General features: G+C 46.6%; 1 protein-coding gene across 4 annotated transcripts; it reads right to left on the bottom strand.

The window, feature by feature from the left end:
* Nucleotides 1-5,569: 5,569 nt before the first annotated feature.
* NOLC1 (nucleolar and coiled-body phosphoprotein 1) lies at nucleotides 5,570-17,277 on the bottom strand. Of its 4 annotated transcripts, none has more exons than XM_034931367.3 (14): nucleotides 16,928-17,257; nucleotides 12,371-12,426; nucleotides 12,117-12,259; nucleotides 11,890-12,014; nucleotides 11,231-11,396; nucleotides 10,132-10,250; nucleotides 9,872-10,007; nucleotides 9,416-9,544; nucleotides 9,097-9,207; nucleotides 8,347-8,988; nucleotides 8,108-8,182; nucleotides 7,777-7,883; nucleotides 7,514-7,606; nucleotides 5,570-7,328 (listed from the first exon to the last, which is right to left on the bottom strand). In XM_034931367.3, exons 1-14 carry the CDS (start codon nucleotides 17,045-17,047, stop codon nucleotides 7,170-7,172), a joined length of 2,181 nt encoding a protein of 726 aa, XP_034787258.1. In that variant the 5' UTR covers nucleotides 17,048-17,257; the 3' UTR covers nucleotides 5,570-7,169. The 4 variants fall into 4 exon arrangements, with proteins under 4 accessions (XP_034787258.1, XP_034787259.1, XP_034787260.1 ...); XM_034931368.3 differs by having other exon boundaries at nucleotides 12,117-12,256; nucleotides 16,928-17,216; XM_034931369.3 differs by lacking the exon at nucleotides 8,108-8,182 and having other exon boundaries at nucleotides 16,928-17,277.
* Nucleotides 17,278-18,555: the final 1,278 nt, after the last annotated feature.

Raw genomic sequence — 18,555 nt, 5'->3', positions numbered from 1 at the left:
CTAACATACTCAGGTGGACAAAATAAAGTACCAATTCCTAACTTAGGTACAAAAGGCCATTGACATTGAACTCTCAGTGAAATTTCGCAGTATCTTGCCCCCACCTCCCGCACACCTCTGCTTGACCCATTCTAACAGCCCTCTTCTCCCACTGGAAAAGGCACTCTTCCTTACACGGTATGCACCTTTCTCGCTCCTGGCAAACTGCAGCTGTCTTCAGAATCCTAGGCCACCATCAGCCAAGTCTTTTCTTCTTCTTCTTACTTTTTTTTTTTTTTTTTTTTTTTTTTTGAGACAGAGTTTCACTTTGTTGCCCAGGCTGGAGTGCAGCGGCACGATCTTGGCTCACTGCAACCTCCGCCTTCCGGTTTCAAGCGATTCTCCTGTCTCAGTCTCCCGAGTAGCTGGGATTACAGGCGCCTGCCACCACACCTGGCTAATTTTTTGTATTTTTAGTAGAGACGAGGTTTCACTATGTTGACCAGGCTGGTCTCGAACTCCTGACCTCGTGATCTGCCTGCCTCGGCCTCCCAAAGTGCTGGGATTACAGGCGTGAGCCACCACACCGGGCCAAGCCAAGTATTTTCTTGCTTGTACCCTTAGGGGTGCTACTCTGACCTTCAGTTTGGGACAGAACTCAGCTCAGTGCACAGAAACCATTCCCATGCCTGACTTCCCCCATTAGACACTGAGCTCTCTGGGAGTTCTATGACGAGTACATAGCAGGTTCACAAAGACTATTGAATACAGGTAGCTCCATGTTTGGACATACAGAGACCTGTGTTCTTGTCTCAATGTGCCTAAGTAAATCATTTGATACTCAGGACTGTTTCCGTAGTGGTTTTCAACTAGGGGCAATTTTCCTTCCCAGGAAATATTTGGCAATGCCTGGAGCCGTTTTTGGTTGTCACAACTAGGGGAAACTATTGGCATGCAGTGTTAGAGGCCAGGGACGCTGCCACACATCCTACAACACACAGGGCAGTCCTCAAAAGCAAAGACTTACCTGGCCCCAAATGGAATGATCTACTCGATACCCACCTAACAGGGTTGCAGTAAGGCTACACCGGGCGAAGGGCAAGCCCCCAACAGCGCATTAGGAAGTCTCCTGCCTGTGTCCATGAAACATGATGCAGAGGGGCATGAGCCATGTGTCTGGTTGACTGAATTTGCGGATTTCAGTGCCAGAGCCCGTCAGCAAGGGGTGGGAATTCCAGATTCTTCACAAAACTAAGAAGTTTCTAATAGGACCAATTCCACATATCCATTTTTGAATCAGGAATGAAGATGATAAACATGAAACAACAAAAAACCATTGCAGGGAAATAATCATTAACATATGCTTGATGCCTTTGCCGAAATGGCATGTTGCACATCACAAGGAAACCAAAGAACATCATTTCCAAAGCTTTTTTTGTTGAGCAAGAGGCAGTTATGGAGTGCTTATAATATGCCAGGGACTGTACTAAGTGCTTTAAATTCTCAGTCCTTACAACAAGCCTCTGAGAGAGTCAAGAATCTACAAAGGAGTTGAGATAGTATTCTCTCTTTTTTTGAGACAGAGCCTTGCTCTGTCACCCAGCCTGGAGTGCAGTGGTGCGATCTCAGCTCACTGCAAGTAGCCAGGGTAGTCTCGATCTCCTGACCTCGTGATCCACCCGCCTTGGACTCCCAAAGTGCTGGGATTACAGGCCCAGCCAGTATTCTCATTTTACATCAGAAGGTACACTCTGGGCTGGGCACAGTGGCTCACGCCTGTAATCCCAGCACTTTGGGAGGCTGAGGTGGGAGGATTGTTTGAGAGTAGTCTGGGCAACACAGGGAGACCCTGTCTCTACAAAACAAAATTAAAAACAAAAACAAAAACAAAACAAAAAAACAACTAGCTAAGCCTAGTGACTACTGTAGTCCCAGCTACTCAGGAGGCTGAGGTGGGAGGATCTCAGCTACTCGGGAGGCTGAGATCAGAGTATCTGCTTGAGCCCCAGAGGCTGAGGCTGCAGTGAGCGGTGATCGTAATTGCACCACTGCACTCCAGCCTGTGCAACAGAGCAAGACCCTGTCTCAAAAACAAACAAACAAACGCAGACTCAGGTTAACCTTCCTAATGAATACTGTTAGGCAATTTGCTAAACTGCCTCATTTGTGTAACACACTAGCTGCAAAACGTAGCAGACTCAGCTTTGCAAGGCCTAAGAGGAAATGAGTTCTGTCGGAAAAAAGCAAACAAGACTGCGAAGGGTTATACAATACAGAAGAAAAGTCATAGATTTAAACAATAAACAGCAACCTCACAAATTATTTATGTTTTAAGGAGAATAAATTAATGGATGTATGTCATATTCAACTTTGAAAACGGGCTGGGCGCAGTGGCTCCCGTCTGTAATCCCAACACTTGTGGGAGGCCAAGGCAGGCAGATAGCTTGAGCTCAGTTCGAGACCAGCCTGGGCAACATGACAAAACCCTGTCTACAAAAAACACAAAAATTAGCCAAGTGTGGTGGCACATACCTGTGGTCCCAGCTATTCGGAAGGCTAAGATGAGAGGATTGCTTGAGCCTGGGAGGTGGAGGTTGTAGTGAGCCAAGTTTGCACCACCGTACTCCAGCCTGGGTGACAGAGCAAGACCCTGTCTCAAAATAAATAAAATAAAAATGCCAAGGCCAGGTGTGGTAGCTCACACCTGTAATCCTAGCACTTTGGGAGGCCGAGGTGGGCAGATCACGAGGTCAGGAGTTCAAGACCAGCCTGGCCAAGATGGTGAAATCCCGTCTCTACTAAAAATACAAAAATTAGCCAGGCATGGTGGCAGGTGCCTATAATCCCAGCTACTCAGGAGGCTGAGGCAGAGAATTGCTTGAACCTGGGAGGCGGATGTTGCAGTAAGCTGAGATCACGCCACTGCACTCCAGTCTGGGCGAAAGTGGTATAGACGTACAATGGAATATCATGCAGTCTTAAAAAGGAAGGGAATCCTGTCACCTGCTATAACATGGATGAACCTTGAGGACATTGGCTTGGCTAAGTAAAATAAGCCAGCTACAAAAAGATAATATCATTACTGTTCCACTCATGAGGTTATATCTAAAGTAGCCAAAATCATAAAAACAAAGTAGAAAGATGGTTGCCAAGGGCTGGGGAGGAGGGGATATTAGTGTTTAATGAATATAGTTTCAATTTTACAAGATGAAAACGTCCTAGGTATCTGTTACACAGTGGAATATACTTAACACTACTAAACCATACAATTAAAAATGGTTAGTGGTAAATTTAATGTCGTGTTTTACCACTATAAAACAAAAACAAACAAAAATGAGAGAGCATTTTCATTTATCCAAGTAGCAAAGATCAATTTGGTAAATAGTGTTGGCAAGAGGGCAAAGAGGCACTTTGATAAAATGTTGCTGGAACTATACGATTAGTAGAACAATTTTGGAGGGCAATAATGATCAAAATGTTATTAATAAATGCAAATATCCTTTGAACCAGCCATCATTTTTAGGAATATTTCCTACATAAAAACACACAGATACTCAGTCTCATGTATAAGACTACCCAGTGTAACACTATTTGTAATAGCAAAATACTTAAACTTCTGCCCCTAAACTACTAATTTAAATAACTTAAAACAGAGTACCATATAGCCATTAAAAATGAGCTGCTGTGTTCTGCTATGAAATGAGCTCTGAAAGTTGCAAAACATTGCACGTGACGAACTGCCCCATTTGTGCCAAGAAAAAAAGGAGGGGAGGATGCATATAGTAGCACATACCTAGAAACTGTCTGGAAGGAGACACAGAAGCAGGTTCCAGGAAACAGGGCTGAGATGAAATTTTTTTTTTTTTTTTTTTTAATTTTTGAGACAGCATCTCACTGTGTCGCCAGGCTGGAGTGCAGTGGCACGATCTCAGCTCACTGCAACCTCCACCTCCAGGGTTCAAGCAATTCTCCTGCCTCAGCCTCCCGAGTAGCTGGGATTACAGGCACGTGCCATCACGCCCAGCTAATTTTTGTATTTTTTAGTAGAGACGGGGTTTCACCATGTTGACCAGGCTGGTCTCGAACTACTGACCTCAGGTGATCCATCTGCCTTGGCCTCCCAAAGTGCTGGTATTACATGCGTAAGCCACTGTACCTGGCCTGAAATTTTCATTTTATACTATTATTTTTAACAAGTATATTTGAAAATGGAAGCATGAAGGTGGGAAATACCAATTCACTTCTTTTCAAATACTCTTTAGATAAGCGGTTTTCAACTCTACCTGTTCATTAGAATCATCTGGGAGCTTTAAAAATACCCTAGTGCCCGGGCCTCACCAGACAGCACCAGGGTCTGACTCAATAGATCTCAGGATGGGCCCCTGAGTATCCGTGTTTCTTTTTATTTTTTATATTATACTAGGGTAAGTTCTAGGGTACATGTGCACAACGTGCAGGTTTGTTACATATGTATACATGTGCCATGTTGGTTTGCTGCACCCATTAACTGTCATTTACATTAGGTATATCTATCTCCTAATGCTATCCCTTCCCTCCCCCCACCCCACATTAGGCCCTGGTGTGTGATGTTCCCCACCCTGTGTGCAAGTGTTCTCATTGTTCAATTCCCACCTATGAGTGAGAACATGTGGTGTTTGGTTTTCTGTCTTTGTGATAGTTTGCTGAGAATGATGGTTTCCAGCTTCATCCATGTCCCTACAAAGGACACGAACTCATCCTTTTTTATGGCTGTAGTATTCCATGGGGTGTATGTGCCACATTTTCTTAATCCAGTCTATCATTGATGGACATTTGGGCTGGTTCCAAGTCTTTGCTATTGTGAATAGTGCCACAATAAACATACGTGTGCATGTGTCTTTATAGCAGCATGATTTATAATCCTTTGGGTATATACTCAGCAATGGGATTGCTGGGTCAAATGGTATTTCTAGTTCTAGATCCTTGAGGAATCGCCACACTGTCTACCACAATGGTTGAACTAGTTTACAGTCCAACCAACAGTATAAAAGTGTTCCTATTTCTCCACATCCTCTCCAGCACCTGTTCTTTCCTGACTTTTTAATGATCGCCATTCTAACTGGTGTGAGATGGTATCTCACTGTGGTTTTGATTTGCGAGTATCCGTGTTTCTAAGTTCCTCAGATGATTCTAATTTTCAGCTGATGTCTTAGGAATCGCTGATTTAGACCAGGGATTGGCAAACTTCTTCTGTAAAGGGCCGCATCCTAAATATCTTAGGCTTTGTGGGCCATTGATAAGATCTCTGTCACACATTCTCTCTCTTTTTAAAAGACCTTTACAAATGTAAAAACCATTCTTAGCTCCTAGGTAATATAAAAACAAACCATGGGCTGGATTTGACCCATAGGCCATTTTGCCAACCCCCAATTTGGACTATGCATAGGCTAGAATATAGCCTGGAAAAGGCACCGTGAGACAAGCTGCTGCCAAAAAACCTCTGCAGTGAAATCACAGGTCTGGACCCCAGTCCTATAACTGGCACCAAAGTTGTTCTGGTTTGAGTAGGGGGTGGGAGGGGTTTAGACTCACAATAATAAAACTCCCAAGACACATTATAAACCAGCCAGTTTATTATTTTGTAGTAAGATGTAGAACTTTTACCATGCAGACTGAAATATCTGTGTCAGCATGAACAGTACATTTTCTTCCTAGAGGCAGTTACATGGAAAACCAGGTTATTATCAGGTATATTTAGCAAGTATGGAATCCAAACAAGAGGAGACTAATCTTAAGACCTATAACTCGTCCATGAAGGCTTGGGGCACACTTTTCTACCACCAGAATGCCTTAGCTTCCGAAAGCTGTGGACTCTTCCCTCTCCGTCTTGGTCTGGCTGAGTACCGCTACTGCTCAGTCACTTCCTGCAGCCATACCGTCAGGTCAGCTTGGCCTAAAAGCTGTTATCTCTGGTCACTGGTTTGTGTTGTTACAGCCACTGCTACTAACAGTTAAGGTTCTGAAGGGGGCATGTCAATTGCTCCCAGGTACCAACTAGGAGACACAATAATCCTATTAGTTTGTTCTCCCAAACCCACTCAAGTTTATCAGGTAATATGCTCTATAAGGTTCTTTCCAACCCCATTAGCACATACATAGATTACCTATAATTTCACCTAATGTAATCTACCTTCCTACTGAGGATTGAGGTTTTAACGTTTGTTTTTTTTCCCCCACTTTCTTGATCAGTGATTCTCAATCATGTAGGAATTAATGAAACCAATTCTGTATCACCACTGCAACCAAGACAGCAATACCAAGTGATATGTATTTTTCAAACTAATGTCATTTTGTTCTCTATACTGTAAAAAACGAGAAGATGCAGTCCTCAACTTAGAACTCAATACTAGGAAGGGTCAAGTTGTCAAAAAATGTCTTTCAACAGTAGAAAAGTTTGCTTTCAAATTAAAAAACAAAGCACGTATTGCAAACATCGTGTAATGATAAAATTACAGAAAAAAATACATTCAGAATGACCCATGGCATTCACGCCATACCAGAATTTTGCCTGTAACAAAACAGTGAATTTTATCCCAAAAAGTAGGTTAGGTCCATGCTGGCTAAAAACTTCAGTCCCAGACCCAATAAATGAGGATGAAATACATAGTGCATGCTTAACAGACATTGCATATACATCAACAATTCTTTAATGCCCCTCTCTAGGGTTTTGAGGGAAGGAGGGATGAAATGTGGACATGTGCACTCACAAAGGCAGAATTTTCTTCCTATTATAAAAAGTCACACGTGACCCTTTACTATGTTTTGGGCAATAGCCAAGATTTTATCTGTGGGAATCCACCTTTGAAAATCACAACAGAAATCAATAGTAAGTGATTTAATATAAAATATACAAATTTCTCAGTATGAGGACTTTCACAGAAAAGGAAGGAGACAACAATGAAAATGAATTTTCTTAAAAAATAACATTCCCTTATTTTGTCCCTGCTACTCAACACTCAAAAACAAGTCTGTACAAAACTAGGAACACAGAAAAGGACCAGAGAGGATGTTACACTGTAAAGTCTTAGGACCTACTCTAAACTTCTGTCCTCATCAAGACCCTCACCTAGAGACCTGAGGGTTCCCAGGTCCACTGGAGAAAGTAAGTAGTCTCCGATCATCACCCTTGCTTCACCAAAGATGGCCTCAGGTCACTCGCTGTCAAACTTAATAGAATTGACCTGGACAGAGATTGAGCCTCCCCGGTAGCTGCCCCGCTTCTTCTTGGTTTTCTCATGCCGAAAGGACTTGCCTTTGGTGAACTTCAAAACCTGATTGGCTCGCTCTCCCCAGTCTCCGGCTGCACCTCGCTGGTAAGTAGAGAGGGAGATTAACACAGAGGAGGACCATGCTGGGGCCCTGTCAGTTTATTCTTTCTACTCCCTGCTCAAGGAAACCTGAACCCAGAGAAGATTCCCACCAACCTGAACCAAGAACTGTCCTCTCTGACACTACCCATCCTCCCTCCCAAGAATGGCACAGATCTCTCTCTCACCTTGGCATCAAAGGAGTTGTCTGCAACTCGTGAATCCACCTCAATTTCCTCCTCCCTGACCCTTCGGAATGGGGATGATGCCCTTTTTTCTCCCTACAGAAGAATGAAGTAGGAAATTAAAGACAGAGTGGTCATGTAACAGTTCTCCTGAGTGATACACATGGGCACATGTACCAGGTCACGCCAGGCAGAGCTGTCAAGATGATCCTAGATTTTTCTACTTTTAAAGAGCTGGCTCCTGAGAAGAAAGTGAGACAACTTACTTTCTTCCTTTTTGGAAATGTGTTAGGGGTCTGAAGCTTTATCTTCTTGGCCTGAGGAGTCTCTGCCTCCTTGGCAGCCTCATTCTGCTTCCGCTTCTTTAATGAACCTACAAAACAAAAAGCCAGACTCAGGCCGAGTACAGTGTCTCACAACTGTAACCCCAGCATTTTGGGAGTCCAAGGTAGGAGGATCGCTTGAGCCCAGGAAATTCAGATCAGCCTGGGCAATATAGTGAGATTCTGTCTCTATAAAAAGTTAAAAAAATGAGCCAGACATGGTGGTGCATGCTTGTAGTCCCGGCTACTCAGGAGGCTGGGGTGGAAAGATCACCTGAGTCCATGAGGTTAAGGCTGCACAAGCCGTGATCATGCCATTGCACCCCGGTCTGGGTGACACAGTGAGACTCTAATAAAAAAAAAAAAAAGGTAACCAGTTTCCTGTTCTTCCTCCCAGTTTCCACAACTGGAAGCCCAGTGGTGGGCCTCCTCTCACTACCCTACTCTCAAAGAGTATATCCCATCCTGATTTGGGGGGACAAAACCCAGAGGGCATGTTCATTGGGTACAGACCTGATTTGGAAACTACCACTGCCGCCTTTTTCTTTTCTTCTTCCTCCTCCTCACTGTTCTTAGCTGCTTTTCCATTCTGGGCAGTCAGTGCAGAGGTGCCATTGGCCTTGGGGGCTTGTGGTCTTGGAGAGCCCTTGCCCTTGGGCTTCTCTTCCTCTTCCTCACTGGAGTCATCAGAGGAAGAACTGCTGCTGCTCTCAGCCTTTCCTTTCTTTGCAGAGGCTGGCTTGGAAGGGGCTGCACCTCCTGCTACCTTCTGTGGCTTCTTCTTAACTGCAGACTTAGATGTCTTCTCTTCCTCCTCCTCACTGCTGGAGCTGTCTGAATCAGAGCTGCTGTCCCTACTACCCTGAGGAGCCTGCTTGGCAGGCAGAGGTGGAGCTGCTTTGGCAGTCGCCTTGGGCTTAGTGGTGGCCACCATCTTCTTTGTCTTCTCCTCCTCACTGGAGCTGCTCTCTTCCTCACTGGAGCTGCTGTCAGCCTTTCTCGTCAGAAGCTTCTGGCCACCGCCCACAGGTTGCTTGGGGGCTGCAGCTGGCTTCACTGCAGGTGACTTGGTGGTGACAGCTGGCTTATTTGAAGAATTCTTGGTGGTACCAGCTGGCTTAGAAGGAGCTTCATCATCCTCAGAGCTGTCAGAGTCTAGACACAGAAGGGATGGAATCAACAGCTCCCCAAATTGGATTCAGGGGAGCCCTTAGCAGCTGCCTGAGAGCATCTCACTGAACTGAGGGCCTCCATATGCCTTACCTGAGCTGTCTGAAGAGCTCTCTGCTGCTTTCTTTGCTGGAGGTGGTTTAGTGGTTGCTTTAGAGACTACTGCCTTAGTTGGGGGTTTCTTCTCTTCTTCAGAACTTGAATCTGAGGAGAACCTGTAGCATTATGCTGGGTCCAGAGTCCCACCCCAACCAGGACAGCAATAAAAAGAATGCAAAGACACGCACAGAGCCTTAGCTCTGTCTTGCTTTAAGCAAAAAGCAACCGAAGGATGGAAGGCTTTCTCTCTCCCTGATTCCTCATCCCCTCCTCCAGACCCACGCTGAGGGGAGGCTGCATCCCTCTGACTCACCACACTCATCACTGCTGTCTTCACTGCTTTCCACAGGCTGCTGCTTCTCCACAGCCTTCTTGGGAGGCTGGGTTCCCAGAGACTTCTTTGGTAGGGGAGCAGAAGGCGGGGGGACTGAACTGTAGGGACCTGTTTAAAAAGGATAGTGTGATGGTTTTAGGATATGTCTACAACTTTTTTTGATACTACTTTCTTCTAGAAATGAAGCTTAATTCCCCTTCACTTGAGTATGGGCCAGAATCAATGACTCAGTTCTAACAGAACATGGTGTCACCTCTGAGTCTAGGTTACACAAGGCACTGGAGATTTCTCCTTGCTTTCCTGGATCACTAGTGCTCGGAGAAGCTAGCTGTCATGTCATGAGGACGCTCAAGCACCTCTATGGAGAGGTCCATGTGGTTACTGCAGCTGGGCCCTGACCACAGTCACACAGCTTCGCTCCCCATGTCCAGTTACCTGGTTTATTTTTCATGGGTTTTTTTTGCTCCTCTTCCTCGTCACTGGAGGAATCCTCACTGCTGGAACTCTTCCGGGTAGGGGTGGCAGCTGCTTTCACTGGGGCCTTGGCCACAACTTGCTTTTTAGGTACAGTCTGCATTAGAAAGAAAATTGATTACCACAGGAAAATGCTGACCCAACCAATCCTGCCAGGGAATGAAGACACACACACATCACACCCTGGTCACCTCTTCCCTGACAGAAATTATGGCCCAGACCTTCTTGGGGGTGGCTGCTGCCTTCTCCTCCTCTGAGTCATCACTGCTACTGCTGCTGCTGCTGCTGCTACTGCTGCTACTGGCTGCTTTACCATTGGCTACTTTAGGTGCTGCTCGAGCTGGAATACCCAAGAAAAAGAAAGAGTAAGGAGTATTAGGGCAAGTCAGGACCATGAAAAACCTCCTTCCTATGAGGAGAGAACTTAGGAGTCCACCAATTTCTTTTTTTTTTTTTTTTTTTTTTTTTTGGAGACGGAGTCTGGCTCTGGCTCTGTTGCACAGGCTAGTGTGCAGTGGTTCAGGCAACTCTCCCGCCTCAGCCTCTGGAGTAGCTGGGATTACATGTGCCCACCACCATGCCCAGCTAATTTTTATATTTTTAGTAGACACAGGGTTTCGCCATGTTGGCCAGGCTGGTCTTGAAATCCTGACCTCAAGCAATCCGCCCGCCTCAGCCTCCCAAAGTGCTGGGATTATAGGTGTGAGCCACTGTGCCTGGCCAGGAGTCCACCAATTCTTACAACTTTAGAGCAGCCATCGAGGAGAATGCCAGCCATGGTTTACCACATCAAAGGATACCTTTCCTATCCCATGGCAGGAATAAAACTGTCTTCTTAGAAAAGATGACATAAATAATCTCAATACGCCCTCTAAAATCTTTCACTTCAACCTCCATTCAGAGAAATAACCTAACCCTCATCACAAGTTACAGAAAAAAAGAAAAATTCTCATTTGTCTCATAGAATGAACATACAAGAGTAAAAATGGCAGTGAAAAGCACAACAAATAGATATTTAAGTGATTACAGTGGAATGGGATGTGTGAAAACATAAAATGTCTATGAAATGTCACAAAATACCAAATGGATACCATTTTAAAAAATACACATTTTTTCTTGCTGCAATAACTTTCTCTATTTACTAGCTCCTATGAAATCTTGTTATTTATTAGTAAAACCTTTAAAATTAACAGACCAGTAATCAACACCTCCAGTTCAACAAACAGTACCATTTCACCCCTGTGCCAAATCGGCAATTTTAACTCCAGTCCCCAGAGCAATCTGGTCCCCAGCCCAGCCTCTTGGGAACAGAAACAGTACCTGGTTTGGGAGGGGCTTTAGTCTGAGCTTTAACTGCCACAGGTGTTATCTTTGGCTTCTGGTTCTTTGGTGGCTCATCCTGGGAGCTTGAGTCAGAATCAGAATCAGAGCTCTTGGCCTTCTTAGGAGGAGCTTTGGCTGCCTTGGCTTGGGGCTTAACTCCCTTCTGTTAGAAAAGACACAAGGAGAGAAATCAGCAAAAGCTTCCGGGTACCCAAAGGGCATCCTAGGTTCCTTTTATTTTTAGGGGCCTAATGGAGCAGTAAGAGCAAAAGAAAGCTAAGGACAGGATACGGAAAGGGCAAAAAACAACAAAGTTCAGCCACTTGATACACTGGCCCTGTTCCTGCCTTATCCTGCCAAAGCTCCCAAGAAAACACTCTCTCTTATTCTTGGAGCCCTGAATAGTGTCCCAGAAGAACCCAAACTCCTCAAGCAGAATGGGTTTAATTTCCTCTAGATTCGGAGCCTGACCTCAACCTCACACATCCCTTCCAGACCTCATACTTTTATCAGCTCCCTGAAAATCCCCAGATTTTCTTCCTCATAATCACCTATTGTATTGCCGCCATCACCCCCTGGTTACAAGCTAGAGGCCAAGATTTTAGGTTTCTTCCTTTCTAATCCTTAAACCCCTTTTTCTTCCCAAAGCTGCAAACCTGGACAGGCTGTTTCTTTTGGTCCTCCTCATCATCATCATCACTGGACTCTTCACTGCTGCTACTCTCTGATGCTTTGGCTGCAGCCTTCCCAGGAGGCAGACCGACTCGCTTGGCAGGTACAGCTGAACAAACACACAGGTCCCAGTAAGAATCAGCCATGTGAAACAAGCAGGCTGTAAATTCTTTTCCTGGCACCACCAAGCCCACCTGCTACTCTGCCTTACCAGCCTTCTTTGCTGGAGGCCCTTGAACTTCCTCCTCCTCCTCGCTGCTGTCCTCACTGTCACTGGATGAGGCCTTCTTCTTAGCTTTCTTAGCCACTGGTCCATTTGCCTGTAACTTTCGCTCTGGGACCTTGGCAGACCTGCTGAGGTAGATTGGACCAATTTCTAGGGGACTGGAAACTTCCCAAACCAAGAAACACAGCCCAGCCTATCTTGGGGGAGAAAATAGCCAAAATGGAACAGGAAAGGCTTACTTGAGCCAGAAGCTATAGATGTCTAAGAGGGAAGAGGCATTGGCATCCTGCTGTGTCTGTAGAAGAAAAAGAGCTGGGTAAGGAAATTATTTTATCCTGGTTATGCTTTCATTAAATGTGGCCTGTTACATACATAATTACTAAATTTGGTATAAATGTTACATCTTCATAAAACTTTTGCTACGTGCATAAATCAGGAGAAAAATATTCTATTTGTGGATTTCCCAATTTCTGATGTAAAAAACAGGCTACTCCTATGTTTGCGGCACCATCTAACCATCTAACCCCCTGCCTGCCAATCTATATTGATCAAAGTCCTAAAACAAAACAAAACAAAAAATCAGCCAGTCATGGTGGCTCATGCTTGTAATCCCAGCACTTTGGGAGGCCGAGGCAGGCAGATCAAGAGGTCAGGAGTTCAAGACCAGCCTGGCCAACATGGTGAAACCCCATCTCTACTAAAACAAAAATTAGCCCAGCATGATGGCAGACGTCTGTAATCCCAGCTACTTGGGAGGCTGAAGCAGGAGAATTGCTTGAACCTAGAAGGCTGAAGCAGGAGAATCACTTGAACCTAGGAGATCGCGCCACTGCACTCCAGCCTGAGCAACAAGAGCAAGACTCCATTTCAAAAAAAAAAAAAATCACTTTTGACTGGGCACAGTGGCTTATGCCTGTTATCTCATGTTATCTCAGCACTTTGGGAGGCTGAGACAGGAGGATCACTGGATGCTAGGAGTTCAAGACCAGCCTAAGCAACATAGCAAGACCCCCATCTCTACCCCTCTGCCAAAAAAAAGGCTCTCTCTTTACTCTAGCAATGTACTATCTAAGAATGTAATCTTATCCATTACTTGAGGGTACAAACACTAATACAAGAAGGTTTTTCCTGCAATGTGGATTATAATACCAAATCATTAGAAATAAGCCTCCAGGCCGGATGCAGCGGCTCATGCCTATAATCCCAACACTCTGGGAGGCCAAGGCGGGCAGATCGCCTGAGGCCAGGAGTTCAAGACCAGCCTGGCCAACATGGAGAAACCCTGTCTCTTAGCCGGGTGTGGTGGCAGGCGCCTGTAATCCCAGGTACTCGGGAGGCTGAGGCAGAAGAATCGTTTGAACCCCAGAGGCGGAGGGTGCAGTAAACTGAGCTCGCGCCACTGCACTCCAGCCTGTGCGACAGACCAAGACTCTGTCTCAAAAAAAAAGAGAAAGAAACAAGACTAGTAAGTACTGTATTGAATGTAAAGAACTGCATTTAAGGGCCAGGCACGGTGGCTCAGGTCTGCTGTAATCCCAGCACTTTGGGAGGTCGAGGTAGGCTGATCATGATGTCAGGAGTTTGAGACCAGCCTGGCCAACATGGTGAAACCCCATTTCTACCAAAAACACAAAAAATTAACTGGGCATGGTGGTGCACACCTGTAATCCCAGCTACTCAGGAGGCTGAGGCAGGAGAATCGCTTTAACCCAGGAGGCTGAGGTTGCAGTGAGCCAGTATCACACCATTGTACTCCAGCCTGGGCGACAGAGTAAGTCTCAAAAAAAAAAAAAAAAAAAAAAAAAATGCATTCAGGCCGGGCGCAGGTACACTAACACTTTGGCAGGCCAAGGCAGGAGGATCACTTAAGGACAGGAGTTCAAGACCAGCCTGGGCAAGACAGTGAGACCTCCATCTCTCTCTCTCTCTCTCTCTTTTTTTTTTTGAAATGGAATTTCGCTCTTGGTCGCCCAGGTTGGATTGCAATGGCACTGCGGTTGCTCGGCCTGTGGTGGCTAAACGCCTGTAATCCCAACACTTTGTGAGGCTGAGGCGGGTGGATCATCTGAGATCGGGAGTTCGAGACCAGCCTGACCAACATGGAGAAACCCCGTCTCTACTAAAAATACAAAATTAGCTGGGCGTGGTGGCGCATGCCTGTAATAATCCCAGCTACTCAGGAGGCTAAGGCAGGAGAATCGCTTGAACCCAGGAGGTGGAGGTTGTGGTGAGCCGAGATTGCACCATTGCACTCCAGCCTGGGCAACAAGAGCGAAACTCTGTCCCAAAAAAAAAAAAAATTAGCCAGGTGTGGTGGCACATGTCTGTAGTCCTAGCTACTCCAGTGACTGAGGCAGGAGGATTGCCTGAGCCCAGGAGTTCGATGCTACAGCGAAGTATGATTGCATCACTGTACTCCAGCCTGGGCGACAGAGTGAGACCCTCTAAAAGAAACAAACAAACACAAAACAATACACAGAAGAGTACAGGATCAGGCCAGGTGCAGGGGCTCGCGGGCCTGTAATCCCAACACTTTGGGAGGCTGAGGTGGGCGGATCACCTGATCAGGAATTTGAGACCAGCCTGGCTGGTATGGTGAAACCCCATCTCTACTAAAGATACAAACATTAGCTGGGCGTGGAGGCGGGTGCCTGTAATCCCAGCTATTTGGGAGGCTGAGGCATGAGGCTGAGGCACAAGAATCGCTTGAACCTGGGAGGCAAAGGTTGCAGTGAGCTGAGATTGCACCACTGCACTCCCGCCTGGGCAACAGTGAGACTCTGTGGTCCAAAAAAGAGTAAATGATCAGAGTCAGTACAGATGGGAACTCACCTTTGGACAAATTACCTAATCTCCCTGAGATTATTTTCTTTTCTATAAAATGGAGATAATACTACACATCTCATTAAGTTATTGAGAGGATAAGACATAATGCATGTTGGCCGGGTGCGGTGGCTCACACCTGTAATCCCAGCACTTTGGGAAGCCGAGGCAGTAGATTCTTGAGGTCAGGAGTTCAAGAGCAGCCTGGCCAACATGGTGAAACCCCGTCTCTACTAAAAATACAAAAAAAAAAAAAATTAGCCGGGCATGGTGGGGCACACCTGTAGTCCCAGCTACTTGGGAAGCTGAGGCAGGAGAATCACTTTAGCCCGGGAGGCAGAGGTTGCAGTGAGCTGAGATCGTGCCACTGCACTCCAGCCTGGGCGACAGAGCCAGACTCCGCCTCAAAAAAAAAAAAAAAAAAAAAAAATTGAATGCATGTGAAGGGCGTAGCATCTGACCCTTAGTTAGCTCTTCACAAAGATTAGCTTTTCTCACATAAAACCATTTCAGAATCCTAATCCTGAGGCCGGGCACGGTGGCTCGCGCCTGTAATCCCAGCACTTTGAGAGGCTGAGGCAAGTGGATTTCTTGAGGTCAGGAGTTCAAGACCAGCCTGGCCAACATGGTGAAACCTCATCTCTACTAAAAATACAAAAATTAGTCGGGAGTGGTGGTGCGCGCCTGTAATCCCAGCTATTGGGGAGGCTGAGGCAGGATAATCACTTGAACTTGGGAGGCGGAGGTTACAATGAGCCAAGATCGCACCATTGCACTCCAGCCTGGGCAACAGAGACTCCGTCTCAAAAAAAAAAAAAGAAAGAAAGAAAAAAAAGAATCCTAATTCTGAAATGTCCAATTCCATCCAGTCCACTGTGAAAGCACTCTCTGCAGTCTCCTTAACAGTCAACTCTAAACAGTTTCATTAAGAAAGCAGTTAGATCACATGGCAGCCTGTCCCAGCTTAAGGAAGTTTTGAGGCTGATCTGATTCTTTGCTTTTGCAGCCTGATTCTGCTAAAAGTGCAAGCCATCCTTCCTAGTCATGCTATCATCCCTGCAGAAGACCCCCCCCCCCCTCTCAAAGTGTCTTCCCATGCAGGAATGTCCGTTGATGTAGATTACAAACCTTTCACATTCCTGGTTCTCTTACTCTTACATGTGTTTGGAGCATCCTAAATTGCCATAACTATGGTACAGCTTTCACTTTTACAAGATTCCTCTGTACCAGCACTGAGATTGCTACTCTTACACATCATCTTACTGAAACTCACAAAAATCCTATAAAGTGGATGATGACATCCCTGTAGAAAGACTCAGAAAGGTTAAATAAACTGCCCGGGTCACGTATCTAAAAAGTGGCAGAGCCTGGTCCCAAACCTAGGTTTGTTTGATTCAATTAGCCAAAGCTCCAAGCCCACTACTATGCCTACTTAGTAGGGCTGTTGATGACTCTCAATTCTCAGTGTAACTCAAAACAAAACTCTGCTTCTACTTTCACTCATTTTCTTCTTTACAAACGAAAATCCCAGACTTCATTCTAAAGCAATTTCACTTGCTTTTGAATCCCAGTAAATGTGACTGAGGCTAAGGTCAAATCACGGTTTGCCTCACCCAGCGAAAAGCCCCCCAGAAGATGCCGAAGAACCAACGTCCTCAGTGGAACAAGACTCTACCTCCCCGCTGCACTCTGCCAGCCATGTGACTTGGGGCCACGAGGCTCCCACGCTGCCGCCGCTGCACAGCTCACAAGAAAAAAGCAACAAGACTCAGCGATATCTACTCAGACATGGAGGAAGGTAAGCGACCGAGGCCGCAGGCTTTCTCTGGTCACTGCCGAGGGGTCGGCGTAAAGGCCTTGCAGACACTGGACTGGCGGACCCCCAGACTTCCCCACCTGGAATCCTAAGCACGTCAGGGCCTGAAGCCTTGTGGTCATCTCAGCCCGGTCCCCGCCCCAAGCCCGGAACTCACAGCTCCTGTCGCTTTGGCGAACTTATTGGCCACCTCTGAGAGTTGGTTATCGCGCAGGAAGCCGAGCACGAGGGGATACAGGTCGCTGGGAACCACGCGGCGAATGCCGGCGTCCGCCATCCTCCAGGCAATACGCGTCACTACCGTTGTCGACGCAGCACGACACAGGAACCCAACAGGGGCAGTGGGCGGGCCTGTTACGTCATTGCGCCGCGCGGGCGCATAACGGAAAGGGTGGGGCTCCACAGGGCAGTCCCACCTTCACCTCAGAGGTAGGGTAGACGGGAAATCTATAAACTCTTTCCGGTCCCACGCGTATCGCCATCTTGGTTAAGGGCGGAGCCCACCGGCCGCCAGCTTGTGGAGGCGGAGCTCTGACGTCAGGGATCACGCCCTCGGCGTGGCGGGAAAACTCGGGACTTCCCGCGCTGTCTTTCTGGGGGAGGTACCTTTTCTCAGAGCAGCGGTTTCCCGCGCCCCTGCTGGGACTCGGATTCCAGAGTAATGAGTGGACAAGCGGGCTCGAACAGTTGTTCTACAAGATCTCCCAACCGCCCCCATGGCGTACTGGCACGGCCAATGGATTCTCGCCCTTCATCTTCACTGCCTCCAATACCCAGGGAGGCCCTTTCTGATACCATCCCAGCCTCCAGACTCCTGCCTCTGCTGCAGAAGATCCTTCAGGTTATCCGTCGTGAGGGTGGGAGCTGTTGATTTCCCAAGCTGCCCCTCCCATCTCCCTTATATTCCGCCTTAGGTCAGCTCCATGAAGAGGAAAGGTGTCATGCACCAAACCTGAATTACACACAGCAACAATCTATTCAAGCTGAAGAGATTGTTGAAAATAACCCTTCTTCCTCCGGGATCAGAGTTCACACTCTGCCTTTGTCATGAGTAACTCCAGTATCAATGCCTTTGTCATGAGTAACTCCAGTATCAATGCCTTTGTCATGAGTAACTCCAGTATCAATGCTCAGACCTACCAAGTTAATTCCAAGTTCTGCCACATTCCAGATATTAGCAGTTAGCAATCCCTTCAATCCTACCCACTACCCCTTGGCTACCTCCCATTAATGCCGCTCAGGAAAGATAAGGATCCTCATGGGAACACACCCCCCTCTCCTATATAAAATTGGCCAGGCACAGTGGCTCACAACTGTTATCTCAACACTTTGGAAGGCCTAGGTGGGAGGATCCCTTGAGCCCAGGAGTTAAGAGGCCAGCCTGGACAACACAGTGAAACCCCCCTATCTCTACAAAAAATTGTTAAAACTAGCCAGGTGTAGTGGCATGCACCTGTGGTCCCAGCTACTTGGGAGGCTGGGGCAGGAGGATCAACTGAGCCAGGGAGGTCAAAGCTGCAATGAGCTATGATCCTGCCACTGCAATCCAGCCTGGGCCACAGAGTGAGATCCTATCTCAAAAATCAAAAACAAAGCTGGGCACAGTGGTTCATGCCTGTAATCTCAGCACTTTGGGAGGCTGAGGTGGGTGGATCACCTGAGGTCAGGAGTTCAAGAACAGCCCTGGCCAACATGGTGAAACCCTGTCTCTACTAAAAATACAAAAAAAATTAGCCAGGCATGGTGGCTGGTGCCTGTAATCCCAGCTACTCAGGAAGCTGAGGC

Source organism: Pan paniscus, chromosome 8, assembly GCF_029289425.2.
Source record: "Pan paniscus chromosome 8, NHGRI_mPanPan1-v2.0_pri, whole genome shotgun sequence".
Classification (NCBI taxonomy): Eukaryota; Metazoa; Chordata; class Mammalia; order Primates; family Hominidae; genus Pan; species Pan paniscus.
This window is presented reverse-complemented; position numbering and strand designations above follow the sequence as displayed.